The sequence below is a fragment of the Neovison vison genome, chromosome 3, assembly GCF_020171115.1.
Source record: "Neovison vison isolate M4711 chromosome 3, ASM_NN_V1, whole genome shotgun sequence".
NCBI classification, from domain to species: Eukaryota; Metazoa; Chordata; class Mammalia; order Carnivora; family Mustelidae; genus Neogale; species Neogale vison.
In genome coordinates this window covers 217,456,744-217,472,499 of record NC_058093.1, presented here as the reverse complement: position 1 = coordinate 217,472,499, position 15,756 = coordinate 217,456,744, and the positions used below count along the sequence as shown (strand labels likewise).

Genomic DNA, 15,756 nt, shown 5'->3' with positions numbered 1-15,756 from the left:
TCCCCCTGCTTTCCAGAAAATTGATGAAATAAGTCAAATGGAATTTTAAAATGTGTATGTATATATCCTTTCTTTCCTTCTTTCAGATGCGTGACCAGAAAGTTCTTATATTTGTGGATTCGAATGACTTTTGGAAGAGTATTACCCTCTAAAGCCAGGTAGTATTAGCTCAGAAAACCAAATTCCTCTGAGTTTATTCTAGGTTTTTGTTTTGTAGTAAGCCCATATGAAACCTTTGTTATGGCATGTGTTACATTCTCCTCTCCTCTCCCCGAGCCTCTAGCAGGCATATGATATAATGGTAACCTAACACGCCCTAGTTTGACCCAATGAGTGTATGAAGGAATCCTAAGTAAATCAGGGTAGCTAAGACCCTCTCTGAAAAAAAGGATTTGCCCAGAAGTAAATAATCTCTTTCACGGACTGAAACATTGACTTGATCTAGGACACAACCTGGGGGGAAAAGTTGGCATTGGCAAGGGGAGTGAAATTTTAGTATAGAAAGTCCCTGTGCTTCCACTTCACTTTGTATGGGCCACTGCCCCCTGCTGCGGGTTTGGTTAAAACTGCTTCAGCTGCAGCACAGAGAGCAAAGAGTGGATTGCACTGGGGGCCACCAGGGTCAGGGACCCATGCAGGAGCCGGTGGGGTTGGAGACAAGGGGCCAGTGTAGGGTATATTGCAGAGGAAAAATTGACAGCCATTGAGATGTAAGGATTTTTTTAAAAACAGAAATGTTGTGGGCTCTTAACCCCTCTACTCTTCCCTTATTACAACTTTTCTTGTTTCATTTTTCTGACATTGTGGCTTTCCTAATTTGGAACATCATCCAAGTCTCTTAAGCAAATTTGGCCTGTGGGTGTCCTCTGAAGTCTTTGCATATACCCTGTGGGGAGCCATGCTCTTCCCATCTCCTTTGTGTGTCCAGTCCCAGCCTCACAGGTTAGGCAGGGTTCACCTCTGCTTTTTCTTCTTCTTCTGGACCTTGGCCCTGTCCTTTTTCACTTGCTTGGTAGCTTTTTAGTACCTTCAAATAAAGTTGTTGTTTTTAATTCAGTTGAATATTTTATTTATTACCCCACCCAAACTTTTATTCTTCTTTTAGTGACTGTCCTAATGCATAAAATATATATGTTTAATTTATCAGTGTCTAATGTTAATAGGCTCTTTTGCCCTCTTCCCAAACAAGGCAAGGTCCTTAAAGCAACCTTTAACTCTGTCTATCTCCTCTCCTGACTTTTATACCCTTTCTGTGAGGTATTTTAGTTCTGTTTATATTTGAAATTCTGTAAAACATTATTTTTTCTTGTTTTATACAGCTAATATTCACTTAGATTTATTCACATATTTATCCTTCCTGTTTTTTCCCCTGTGTCTCCAATTTTCTGTGATTATTTTCCTTATGTCATTGGAACAGCCTGATCATTTGCTTCAGAATAGATCTGCTTGTAGTGAATTCTCTCAGATTTTGTCTAAAAATGTTTTTATTTCACTTTCGTTTTTGAGGGATATTTCACTGCATAGAGAAATCTAGGTTGCCAGTTTCTTCCCCAGCATTTTGAAGATAGTTCATTGTCTTATGACTTCCATTTTTAAGTTGTTAGTCTAACTATTGCTAGTCTAACTATATCTTATTTTTCAGAGTTTTTATATGATATGCCTAGGTGTGGATGTATTTTCTTAAAGTCTTTTAGTTCATTCTGAGATAATAGCTGACAGGGTTTTGTATTTTTGCTTTGTTTTGTGGATACATCTTTCTGGCATGTTTTCTTTGTCTATAGGCATGTTATTCTCCTTTTGCTTTCCCATAAAATAACTTTGTGGAGGATTTGACCTCATATTTTGTTGCTCCTTTTTATGTGGAATTGATCTTTCTGGCCTTTTTAGAATGAGGCAAGATCAGTTAACTTTCCTACTTCACAGAGCTCCCACTTCTGTCTCATTTGTAGTATTGAAAGATATGACAGCTTGCTCTATGGGATATCCTGGTTCTATTCCACTAAAACACTTGGTCTGATCCTCTCTTTCTTCATCTCTCATGCATCTCCTGCTCAATTTCTATTCTGCTTCCAGCAGATTTTCCTCATTCTGAAGCTCTGGCCCAAAAGGGAGCCTGGCATGTTGGTTCTGAGACTAAGGGCAGGACTGCTCCAACTGTTTCAGTTCTGTCTACGTGAGCCTGGTAGTGGAGTGGAGAAAACTCCTCTCAGGTTCAGCTGCGAGTCTCAGATGGAGCCTTTACAATTTGCAGTGACCACTTAATGGCTGTTTTGGTTTTTTTTCCCCCCATTCTCAGGTTCCTTAGATGCCAACCTCCTTGTTCCTTCTTTCTCCTGTAGAAATGTTAAAACCATGCAGGTCTTTTGACTATGGATGGTTTGTCTTCATCTGCTTGCATTTTGATTTTATGGGGATAACTTGTCCCATGGTTTTGTTGTAATTGGTACGTGAATTTTTGGTTTTGCTACATGGTTGCTGTTTGTGTTTTATGGGGATTTAGAGACTGGAAACCTCTGTTGTCCCCTCCACTGTCTTCCCCAAGTTCTTTTCCTCTTCACTTTTATTTAACTTATTATTTGACCCATATTTAACTAGAAATGTTTGTTTAAGTAATGCCCATTTATAGTCCCAGTACTTGGGAAATGCTGGTTATATTAGAAATGCATTCAGGGGTGCCTGGGTGGCTCAGTGGGTTAAGCCTCTGCCTTTGGCTCCGGTCGTGATCTCAGGGTCCTGGGATGGGCCCGTATCAGGCTCTCCACTCGCTGGGGAGCCTGTTCTCCCCACCCCCCGCCTACTTGTGATCTCTGTCTGTCAAATAAATAAATAAAATCTTAAAAAAAAAAAGAAAAGAAATGCATTCAACTCTAAGTAATAGAAAGTCTGATAGTGTCTTTAACAAATTGGGATTTGCTTTTTCTTGTAAGCGGTCTGGAGGTTGGTGTTCATTTAGCTGCTCAGGGAGCCCATCGGAGACTCAGGCTCTTAGTACCTTTTGAGTTCACCATTTTTAACGTATTGGCCCTTTTCCTCAGAGATGACACTGCATTGTTGCAAAATGACTGTTCTGTTTTACACAGGAAGGAGTAAGGAAGGGTTAACGTCAGATCTCTCTTTTACTCCGGAAAATAAAACTTTCCTGGAAACCTTCAGTTGCATTCTGCTTTTTTTTTTTTTAAAGATTTTATTTATTTATTTGATAGACAGAGATTGCAAGTAGGCAGAGAGGCAGGCAGAGAGAGAGGAAGAGAAACAGGCTCCCTGCTCAGCAGGGAGGCTCAATTGATGCCCCCTCCTCCCCACCGCCGCAGATGCAGGGCTCAGTTCCAGGACCCTGGGATCATGACCTGAGCCGAAGGCAGAGGCTTTAACCCACTGAGTCCCCCAGGTACTCCTCTGCTTCTGCCTCATTGTCTGAGCTATGTCACTGACTGCCTTTTGCTATAGAGGAGGCTGGGAAAGAAACCTTTCCAGCTTCTGCACCAGATGACTGTGAGGAGGCAGAGGCTTGACAGTGGGTGTTGTGTTAGCCAGTGACTGATGTCTGTTATACTGCTTTAAAATTATCCTGTTACGGTGCCTGAGTGGCTCAGTGGGTTAAAGCCTCTGCCTTTGGCTCAGGTCTTGATCTCAGGGTCCTGGGATCAGGTCCCAAATCCGGTTCTCTGCTCAGCAGGGAGCCTGATTCTCTCTCTCTCTCTGCCTGCCTCTTTGCCTACTTGTAATCTCTGTGTCAAATAAAAAAATAAAATCTTTTTTAAAAATAAAATCATCCTATTACACTCTTTACTTTCTTTGCTCATGAGTGGTAGCAGGGCCTGGAGGGATGATACTGGACTGGAATTTGGGAGACCTGAGTTTGGAGCCTAGTCCAGGGCCTAGCTAATTATTTGACCTGGGGAAAAGTTATGGCTCTGGGGCCTTAGTTTCTCAGATTGTAGAATGAGAGAGTAAGAATACTGCTTGTTCTCTAACATCTACCAGAATTAGAATTCTGATACTGTGTTGACTTAGAAATTTAGGGTGGGATGTTTTTGTTTTTTTCTTTAAGTTATAATCTCTTGTTATTTTTTTATTATTATTATTATTTTTCATTTTGTAATCTCTTTTTAAATCAAGTGAGTTGTTTGTTACTTTGGGGAAGATTGGACATATTGATGTTTGCTTTTTTGTTTGTTTTCATCTTTCTTCATGTTTTTCCTCACTTTTAAGAATATTAGAGGAGAATTAATTCATACCAGAAAATGCAGAATAATGCCTTTATGTTCTTGGAGATTGTTTTAACTTTTATTAACTGGCATTGTTTTATTATTAATAAACTGAACCAAAATGACCAAAAATAATGCAGTATATGTCCATATATAAGGTAGTCTTAAATGTGAGGTAGTCACTTACTTTCCCGAAGAGAAGATATGAACAGTTTATTTATTTGATAGAGAAAGATCAGAAGTAGGCAGAGAGGCAGGCAGAGAGAAGGGATGGGAAACAGGCTCCCCACTGAGCAGAGAGCCTAATGAGGGGCTCGATCCCAGGACCCTGGGATCATGACCTGAGCAGAAGGCAGAAGCTTTAATCCACTGAGCCACCCAGGTGCCCCCTGAACAGTTTTTTTGACTAACTTGAGAATTAGGTAGCACAGTCATGTCCTTCTATGGTATTTAATTCATAAAGCTTTCTTCCTAAGATTTTTTAGCTAATGGCCTTGCTTCCTACTTTCTTGATAGAAACAACAGAAGAGGGGCACCTGGGTGGCTCAGTGGGTTAAGGCTCTGCCTTCAGCTCAGGTCATGATCCCGGGGTCCTGGGATTGAGCTCTGCATTGGGCTCCCTACTTAGCAGGGAGTCTGCTTCTCCCTCTTCCTCTACCACTGCTCATGTGCTTTCTGTCTCACTCACTCTTTCTCTTAAATAAATAAATAAAATCTTGAAAGAAAGAAAGAAAAGACACAGAGGAGACCAGCACAAGCTCCCTCCACCATATCTATCCACCGCCAACATCTTTCACTGTGCAAGCTGCTTTCCCGACCGTTAGGCAGGTGAATTGTCCTTGCTCTCATCTGTGGCAAAATCCTTGGCTTTTGCACCGTTTTCTTTGTGCCTACTCAAGGCCATTACCCAAGCAGTTTTTTTCTCTTTTCTGCATCGTTTTTTGCCATTTACTGGGTCATTTGCACCAGCATATACCCTTATTTCTCTCAACCTGAAAAAAAAATCTCTTTGACCATACGTCCTCCTGCAGCTAGCACCTCCGTTTCTTTGCTCCCCTTTACCTCAACTCCCCTGGCCTTACTCTGTCTCCAGCACAGAGTATGGATTTGTAGTCTCTCTCAAATCCATCCCACTAGGCTTTAGACTGGCCCTCCACCAGAACTGTTTCCGTTAAGGTCACTACATCATCTTTGCACTGCTTCCGTGGAACCTCACAACCGTGACCGTCTCATCAGCTCTCAGGATGATTCCCAGATATATACAGCCCACCCAGACCTCCCCCCTTGTCCAGACTGCTACATATGTAACAATCTATTGTGTCTAATAGATGTCACAACTTAGTATGTTCAAATCCAAAATCTAGATCATCCCCACAAACATCTCTCCCAAGTTTTCTCCTTCTGTTAATGGAAACTCCCATCTTTCCAGGAGCTCAGGTCAGAAGCCAGGGAGTCACCTCTGACCTCTCTTACTCTCTCACACCCCAGTCCGCAATGCCAGTGCCGATATTGTGGTGACTAAGTTTTCAAAATGTGTTCAAACTCCACCTCTGTTCAGAACCTCCAGTTATCATTGTGTCTCCCCTGAATGACCCCGGTGACCGCACTGGTCTCCTGCTTCCAGCCCTGCTCCAGTCAGTCTCTTCACGACAGGTATTCTGAATAGATCAAGTCCTGTCTCTCCTGTGCTCATGTGGCAGGTGGCTTCCCTACAGGCTGAGAGAGCGTAAAACTGTAGTCCTTACTTGGTGTATAAGGCCAATCACCTTTTTGTTTTACACATCTGTGGATTTTTTTTTTTAATTTCTGCTGTCCTGTTTTAAATTTCCTGCATCTCGTTTTGTTCCCTGAATATTTTTAAAAACATAGCACCCTGAAGGTTCTTAATTTTTTTAGGTTAATGTAGCAATTTGTTTTTAAGATTTTTGTTTATATTGTCTGTTTCTCCTGAGCCCCTTTTTCTCTGTTCTTTTGGTCACTGTCTCATATGGGAGCTTTTCCCTAAATGTCAAAAGACCCTTTTGTTGTCTGTTCATATATAAGAGTTAAGCACTAAAATATTAATTTTGGAGGCTTTTCTGTGTATGCACAGGGACTTGTAAATTGAAAGCTTTGCTTTAGGTTTTTGAGGCAGAGACAAGACAGTTTCACTGGGGAGCCTCCAGCTGTCAATATCTAAAAGCCTTTTCCCTGGGAGCACCTGGGGGGCTCAATCGGTTAAGTGTCTGCCTTTGGCTCATGTCCGGGGATCAAGCCCCAAAGTGGGCTCCCTGCTCTGCGGTGAGCCTTTTCTGTCTCCCTCCACTGCTCCCCTTGCTTGTGTGCATTCGCTCGCTCTCTCTCTCGCTCAAATAAATAAGTGAAATCTTAAAAAATAATAATAATAAAAGCCTTTCCCTTAAATTGATCAATTTTCCCCAGAGGAGAGGAATCCTCCAAACTCCTTTTGGGTTGAGTGGCTTGGAGGCGGGTCTTGGTGGTTATAAGTTTGGCTCTAGGCAGAGGAGAGGGAATGGGGGTCTCACTATTGTGTATGTGGACTCTGTTGAAGACCCTCTCCAGAGCTCTGCCTGGTATTCTGCAGTCCAGTGGCCCTCTTTTCAGCCTCTCCAGAGAGAAACCTCAGTCTCTGCTTGGGTAAAGAACAGGACCTGGGGCCTAACTGATTATGCCTGCCAACCATCCTATGTTTCCATCTCCAGCCAGGCTCCCCTGTTCCTGATGCCTCATGTTCCCTGCTTTACTGTCTATGCCACCAGCTGGGTGTGCCTCGATTCCTCTGCTTGCTCCGATCTGTTGATTCAGTTGCCCCTTGCCTGCCTGCTCTCTATCATCTAAAATTTGTTGACATCTCTTGTCTATCATCGTTGCTCCTATTCTCTGTCATCGTGGGCTTACCCCTCAAAATATATGGGCTGTTATTTTATAAGGTTTGGGGAAGGAGGGAGGTAGGTGGACAGTAGTAGCTGATAGAAGGAAGTACATATACAAATGCAAGTGGTTCATTTCCATTAAAATTTTTCTAAATCCGGGACGCCTGGGTGGCTCAGTTGGTTAAGCTGCTGCCTTCGGCTCCAGTCATGATCCCAGCGTCCTGGGATCAAGTCCCACATCGGGCTCCTTGCTCCTCGGGGAGCCTGCTTCTCCCTCTGCCTCTGCCTACCACTCTGCCTGTGCTCATGCGCTCTCTCTCTCTCTAACAAATAAATAAATAAAATCTTAAAAAAAATTTTTTTTTCTAAATCATGAACAGAGTTGTTGTTTTAAAAATTTTCAAATATAGACATGTGTAATAGGAAATAGTGGTCTCCTGTAATCAGTCTCTCCCTGAGAGATAAACACTGGTAATAGTTCGGTATACTGGAAACCTTTTCAGGCTTTTAATATGTATAATATAATCTTTATATATGTACACACAATGCATGCATGTACACATAGATGTTTTTATGTATGTATGCAAATATGTGTGCATACATTATATTTTTATGTAGATATATGTCAATTTAGTACGTATTCCAACATATGGGTAGTGGAAGTAAAGAAATTAATTTTTAAAAATGGTGTCATACATACTTTATGAGGTAGCTTTATCTTTTCACCTAACACCTTTCCTGGAACATCTCTCCATTTCAGTTATACTAATATGCTGTGTTCCTGTAAGTACTAGGAATACCATTAGGCATTTGCTTATAATTTGTAATCTCCTGTATATGTTAATGGGAAGTGTAGCTACACCTTTTTACTAATAAAAAATATTTTTTAGTCTGATGAAGGAAAATAAAAACTGGAGAATAATTCTTAACTTGGAAACTCAGAAAGTCACATTTTTATTTTACTTTAACCTCTCTAATTGGTAAGATCTGTAGTATAACATTTTTTTGTTTTCTTTCTGATTTAAATAGTTCAAAGATTTTGGTCTAAAAAATGTGTTTTTATTCTATTCTGGTGTTGTCAAATAATGAGCCACACTTTTCTATACTAAAGGCAATATGAAACTAATTTGGAAATAAATATCATAATCATGGATCTCTGATTTTCGTTTATTGCTGAAGGTTTTACTATGAGCAAAGAATACTTCGGAAGGCCTTTGAAGAATGGAAAGAAGAGTGGTGGGTTTTCCAGCGAGAGTGGAAACTCTGTGTTCGAGCAGACTGTCACTACAGGTCAGGTTTCATGTTATATTAAATTTTATTGTTACACATTATTAAGTAGTTAATTGTTAGCATGTTTCTGGTCAAAAGGTGAGAGGTTTTTGGTGTTTGTTTTCCAAAGATTCACTTATTTATTTGAGAGAGAGAGAGAAAAAGTGTGAGCAGAGAGAGAGGGGGAGAGAATCTCAGGCAGATTCCCCATTGAGCAGGGAGCCTGACATAGGACCCGATCCCATGACCTGAGTCAAAGTCAAGAGTCGGACACTCAGCCGATTTCCCCAAGAGGAAAAAGATTTTTGCCCCCAGTATTATAACATATAATTGACATATTATCACTGTATGAGTTTTAGATGTACAGTGTAAAGGTTTGACTTATGCAGTGATTACCAGAGTGTTTAATTAACATCCATCATCTCATACAGACACAATAAAAAGAAATGGGAAAAAAAGAAAAGAGCTGGGTGGCTCATTCTGTTAGGCATCTGACTTTAGCTCAGGTCATGATCTCAGGGTCATGGGATCCCACTTGCACTGGGCTCCCTGTTCAGCAGGGAGTCTGTTTGTCCTTCTCCCTCTGCCCCTGCCCCCACTCGTTTTTTTCTCTCTCTCTCTCTCTCAAATAAATAAATACAGGTTTTTTAATAAAACTTTTTTAGTTATAATAGAAAATCTTAGGGTTTATTATTTATTTTAAAAATATTATTTATTTATTTATTGGAGAGAGAGAGAGAGAATGAGAGTGAGCACAAGCAGGTAGAAGAGCAGAGGGAGAGAGAGAAGCAGTCTTCCTGCCGAGCAGGGAGCCAAACACGGGGCCTGAGCCCAACGCAGGGCCCGATCCCAGGACCTTGGGACCATGACCCGAGCCAAACGCAGACACCCAACCAACTGAGCCACCCAGGCATCCCAGGAGTTTTTCTCTTAACAACTTTCATACATATCATACAGCAGTGGTAACTATAGGCATCATGTTGTACATTTCATCTCCAGTACTTCTCTATTTTATAATTAGAAGTTTATGCCTTTGACCACTTTCCTCCAGTTCCCTCTCCCACCCCTGCCTGTGGTACTACAAATAAGATCTTCTTCTATAAGTTTTTTGTGTTTGCTTTTAGACTCCACATGTAAGTGAGATCATAGAGTATTTGTCTTTATCTGACTTAGTCACTCAGTATCATGCCTTCAGGGTTCATCCATGTTGTCAAAAATGGCAGGATTTCTTTGCTTTTTATTTCATTGTATGTACATATATATATACCACAACTGCATCCATTCACCCCTCCATGGACACTTAGGTACTTATGTTGTTTCCATGTCTTGGCTGTAAATAATGCTGCTGTGAACATGGGAGTACAGATACCTTTTCAAGTTAGTGTCTTCATTTATATCAAATGTATTCCCAGAAGTGAAATTGCCAGATCATATGGTAGTTCTACTTTTAAATCAATACTTCTTTTTTTAATTTTTGATTGACATATAATGTATTATTAGCCGCAGGGGTACAGGTCTGTGAATCGCTAGGTTTATAGACTTGGTAGTTCTACTTTTAATTTTTTGTGGATCCTCCATACTGTTTTCCATAGTAGCTACAGCAATTTACAGTCCCACCAACAGTGCACAAGGCTCCCTTTTCTCTGCATTCATGCCAGAATTTGTTATCTCTTGTCTTTTTGATGATGTGACAGGTGTGAGGTGTGAGGTGATAATTCGTTCTAACAAGTACGAGGTGATAGCTCCTTGTGGTTTTGATTTGCATTTCCCCTATGACAGGTGATGTTGAGCATCTTTTCATGAACCTGTTGGTCTTTCACATATCCTGTTTGGAAAAATGTCTATATTCAGTTTCTTTGCCTATTTTTTAAAAATACTTTATTTATTTATTTGACAGACAGAGATCACAAGTAGGCAGAGAGGCAGGCAGAGAGAGAGGGAATCAGGCTCTCTGCTGAGCAGAGAGCCAATGCAGGACCCGATCCCAGGACCCTGGAATCATGACCTGAGCCAAAGGCAGAGGCTTTAACCCACTGAGCCACCCAGGTGCCCCTCTTTGCCTATTTTTTAATTGGAGTATTTGGGGGGTTTTTTGCTCTCAAGTTGTATGAGTTCTTTATATATTTTGGATATTAATCCTTTATCAAATCTTATGGTTTGCAAATATTTTTTCCCCATTCCATAGGTTATCTTATTCACTTTGTTGATTTGTTTTGCTGTGCAGAAGTTTTTTTTGGTTTGGTGGAATCCCATTTGTTTATGTTCGATTTGATTGTTTGTGCTTTGGGTGTCATATCAAAAAAAAATTGGGCGCCTGGGTGGCTCAGTGGGTTAAGCCGCTGCCTTCGGCTCAGGTCATGATTCCAGGGTCCTGGGATCGAGTCCCGCATCGGGCTCTCTGCTCAGCAGAAAGCCTGCTTCCCTCTCTCTCTCTGTCTCTGCCTGCCTCTCTGTCTACTTGTGATCTCTCTCTGTCAAATAAATAAATAAAATCTTTAAAAAAAAAAATTGTTGCTAAGACCCATGTGAAGGAGCTCTTTTCCTGTATTTTCTTTTAGGGGTTTCATGGTTTCAGGTTATATTTAAGTCTTTAATCCCCTGTGAGTTAATTTTTATGAGTGGTTTAAGATGGGGTCTAGTATCATTCTTTTATACGTGCATATTGAATTTTCACAGCACCATTTTTCAAAAAGATTGTCATTTTTCCATTGAGTAGTCTTTGCTCCTTTGTCTAATATTAGTTGACCATTTATACTTGGGTTTATTTCTGGGCTTTTGATTCTGTTCCATTGGTTTGTTTTTATGCCAGTACCATACTGCTTTGATTACTGTAGCTTTATAGTATAGCTTTAAATCAGGAATTGTGATGCTTCCTGCTTTGTTCTTCTTTCTCAGAATTGCTTTGGATATTTTGGGTCTTTTGTGGGTCCGTGGAAATTTTTGGATTGTTCTACTTTTGTAGAAAATGCTACTGGAATTTGATAGGATTTACATTGAATCTATAGATGGATTTTGTTAGTATCATTTTAATAATATTTTAATAATAATTATGTAATTAAATTACATAATTTAATAACATTTTAATAATATTAATTCTTCCTATCCATAAGTATGGGATACCTTTCCATTTATTTGTGTCTTTGATTTCTTTCATCAGTGTTGTATAGTTTTCAGAATAGAGATCTTTCACCTCCTTGGTTAAATTTATTACAGAGTATTTTATTGTTTTTGATGTTATTATAAATGGAATTGATTTGTTAGATAGTTCACTGTTCGTGTATGGAATGATACTGATTTCTGTGTGTTAATATTCTATCCTGCCAAGTTTACTGAATTTTTTACTAAATAGTTTTAGGTCTGAGTCTTTAGGATTTTCTGTATATAAAATCATGTCGCCTACAAATAGAGATAATTTCACTTCTTCCTTTCCAATTCTGATGCCTTTTATTTGTTTTTCTTTCCTGATTGCTTTGACTGGAACTTCAAATACCATGTTGAATAGGAGTGGTGAGAGAGGACACTTTTGTCTTGTTCCTCATCTTAGAAGAAAAACTCTCATCCTTTCTCCTTTGAGTATGATGTTAGCTGTGGGCTTGTCATATATGGCCTTTATTATATTGAGTTATGTCTGGTCTGTCCATAATTTGTTAAATATCTTTATCATTAATGGTTATTGAGTTTTGTCAAATGCTTTTTCTGTGTCTGTTGAGGTTACCCTATGATTCTTTTTTTTTCATTTTGTTAATGTGATGGGTCACATTGGTTGGAGAAATGTTTTGAATCCTATTTCTGTTTTTCTTCAAACTCTTTTTAGAATAAGATCAAAGTCCTAAATTAAACCCAAGCACATGTGCATGTGGGCACACACACACAGAAATACCTCTTTAAGTAGCCATTATGTGTTGCTCTTGTTAATGATTTGAATAGGGTTTTCTCATTGACTCTCACGTATAATTTCTAATTCTGAGAGTGTTCCATGTTTTTAAAATAATAAGTTGTTTTAAATTTTATTGATTATAGGAGAAAATATGTGTCCAATATGGGACATTAAGAAAGTAGAAATAGAAAGAAAAAACTAAATCTTGACATTGATACTCCCAGGGATAAGTAGAGGAAAAAGTAAAAATTAGAATTCTGTCAAATACACACTTTATACCTTTTTTATGCAATAAAAAATTAATGTATCTTACACATTGCATCTTTTAAAAATAGTACTTACTCTCATAATCACTTCTTTATTTAGGTTCTTTGGATCAGGGTTTCTGATTTGTGAATATTTCAGATAAAATAAAGACAATGTTGAATCATTCTAATAAGCTTGTAGAGTACGAAATCAAGTCTTACGGGGCGACTGCCTTTGGCTTAAGTCATGATCCCAGAGTCCTGGGATTGAGGCCTGGATCAGGCTTCCTGCTCAGTGGGAAGCCTACTTCTCCCTCTCCCACTCCCTTTGCATGTGTTTGCTCTCTTGCTGTGCTGGTCTCAAATAAATAAGTAAAATCTTAAGAAAAAAGAAATCAAGTCTTAGGAAGTGGGATAGAAAATACGGAGGGACTGACAGCCTTAATATGTATAGTGTATGTATTGAGAAGGAAAAGACAAAGGAAGAGTGTCATTGACCATGTTTAGAGCAGAAGAGAGGTAATGTTTTATATTAATAATGTGAATGATTAAGGTGATAAAGGTATGACTGTCACTCCAAATGTCACAGCTTTGTGATGCTGAAGATGAAGTTATTCTCATATAATTCAAAGCCTATTTTTTTTCTTAGTGATACTTTTTTTTTAAAAGATTTTTATTTATTTATTTGACAGACAGAGATCACAAATAGGCAGAGAGGCAGGAAGAGAGAGAGGAGGAAACAGGCCCCCTGCTGAGCAGAGAGCCCGATGTGGGGCTTGATCCCAGGGCCCTGGGATCATGACCCGAGCCGAAGGCAGAGGCTTTAACCCACTGAGCCACCCAGGTGCCCCGATACTTTTTTTTTTTTAAAGATTTTATTTATTTATTTATTTGACAGAGAGAGATCACAAGTAGATGGAGAGGCAGACAGAGAGAGAGAGAGGGAGGGAGGGAAGCAGGCTCCCTGCTGAGCAGAGAGCCCGATGTGGGACTCAATCTCAGGACCCTGAGATTATGACCTGAGCCCAAGGCAGAGGCTTTAACCCACTGAGCCACCCAGGCGCCCCTCTTAGTGATACTTTAAGTAAGGTAAGGAGAATGTGAAGTTATTCACGTATAATTCAAAGTCTATTTTTCCTTAGTGATACTGTAAGGTGAGGAGAACGACTCTCCATCAAGGAGAATAAGTTTCACTGTGACTATGGGAAATAAAATTTTAGCTTAAGTTACAGATATGTGGGATGCCTGGGCTTAACCAACTAAGCCACCCAGGCGTCCCAAGAGTTTTTTTGGTTTAAAGAAATGCCACTTGGGGCACCTGAGTAGCTCATGTGTGAGCATGCGACTCTTGATCTCAGGGTGGTGAGTTCAAGCCCCATATTGGGTATAGAGATTATAAATAAATAAACAAATAAATAAATAAACATTTTTTTAAATGTTTTACTTTTTTTTTCCCCTTCTCAGATATTACTTGTACAACCTGATGTTCCAGACCTGGAGGACCTACGTGCATCAGCAGCACGAGATGAGGATCAAGTACATTAGAGCTAAGAATCATGGTGAGAAAAGGAAGTACATGTTTAAAGAAAATGCCTTCATTTATATGATTTTCTTATATGAAGACTTAATTTTTTGAGAGCAGTTTTACTTAGGTTCATAGCACAAAATTAAGGGGCAGATAGAGTGATTACCCATATACCTCTTCCGCCAAACATTCCTAGTCTCTCCCACTATCAACATCACTCACCAAGCGGTACGTTTGTTACAGTGAACCCACATCAACACATCATAATCACTCAAAGTCCGTAGTTTATACTAGGGCTCACTCTTAGTGTTGTCCCCTCCCTTTTTTTAAAAAAAGATTTTATTTATTTATTTGACAGATAGAGATCACAGGTAGGCAGAGAGGCAGGCAGGCAGAGAGAGAGGAGGAGGCAGGCTCCCTGCCAAGCAGAGAGCCCGATGGGGGGCTCGATCCCAGGACCCAGGGGTCATGACCTGAGCTGAAGGTAGAGACTTAACCCACTGAGCCACCCAGGCACCCCAGTGTTGTCCCTTTTATACACATGTATTGATCATTATGGTATCATGCATCATTATGGTATCATGGTATCTGTGCTCTACCTGTTTAGCTCATCTCCTCCCCTTGGCAACTTTTTTTTTTTAAATTTATTTATTTGGGCGCCTGGGTGGCTCAGTGGGGTAAGCCTCTGCCTTCGGCTCAGATCATGATCTCAGGGTCTTGGGATCGAGGCCCGCATCGGGCTCTCTGCTCAGCGGGGAGCCTGCTTTCTCCTCTATGCCTGCCTCTGCCTCTCTGCATACTTGTGATCTCTCTTTCTCTGTTTCAAATAAATAAAAATAAAATCTTAAAAAAAAAAAGATTTGGGGCGCCTGGGTGGCTCAGTGGGTTAAGCCTCTGCCTTCGGCTCAGGTCATGATCTCAGGGTCCTGGGATCGAGCCCCGCATCGGGCTCTCTGCTCAGCAGGGAGCCTGCTTCTCTCTCTCTCTCTCTCTGCCTGCCTCTCCATCTACGTGATTTCTCTCTGTCAAATAAATAAATAAAATCTTTAAAAAAAAAAAAAAGATTTATTTATTTGAGAGAGAGAACATGAATGGGAGGGGCAGAAGAAGAGGGAGAGAGAATCTCAAGCAGACTCCGTGCAAAGCGTGGAGCCCAATATGGGGCTCGATCCCACAACCCCGAGATCATGGCCTGAGCCAAAACCAAGAGTTGGATGATCATCTGACATACCATCTAGGTGCCCATCCAAGCACCCATCTTCCCTGTGCCCAGCAACTTTTTACTGTCTTCATAGTTTTGCCTTTTCCAGAATATCATATGATTGAAATCATATAGTATATAGCCCTTTCAGATTGGCTTCTTTTACTTAGTAATTGCACTTAAGGTTCCTCCTTACCTTTTATGGTTTGATAGTTCATTTCTTTTTAGTGCTGAATAATATTCCCTTGTCTGGATGTACCACAAACTCTTTATCCATTTCTGAAAAGGACATCTTGGTTGCTTCTAAATTTTAGCAGTTACAAATAAAACTTTCCATGTGCAGGTTTTTGTATGGACATAAGTTTTCATCTCATTTGGATAAATACCAAGGATTGCAATTGCTGGGTCATATGATAAGAGTATGTTTAGTATTGTAAGAAACTGCCGAACTGTCTACCAGTGTGGCTGTGCTATTGTGCATTCCCACTAGCAGTAAATATGAGTGTCTGTTACTCCATATCTTCACCAGCATTTGGTGTTGACAGTGTTACGGATTTT

At 40.1% G+C, this 15,756-nt stretch overlaps 1 protein-coding gene across 6 annotated transcripts in view; it reads left to right on the top strand.

Moving 5' to 3' along the window:
* The window catches only part of SFI1 (SFI1 centrin binding protein), a 105,478-nt gene that overhangs the window by 25,556 nt on the left and 64,166 nt on the right, over window positions 1-15,756 (top strand). For 5 of the 6 annotated variants that reach the window (XM_044243859.1, XM_044243857.1, XM_044243858.1 and 2 more), the window contains exons 4-6: window positions 87-158; window positions 8,261-8,371; window positions 13,937-14,031. In XM_044243859.1, coding sequence (XP_044099794.1) covers window positions 87-158; window positions 8,261-8,371; window positions 13,937-14,031 — 278 coding nt within the window. The remainder of the gene's footprint in view (window positions 1-86; window positions 159-8,260; window positions 8,372-13,936; window positions 14,032-15,756) is intronic. The other variant, XM_044243861.1, reaches the window with a different exon arrangement.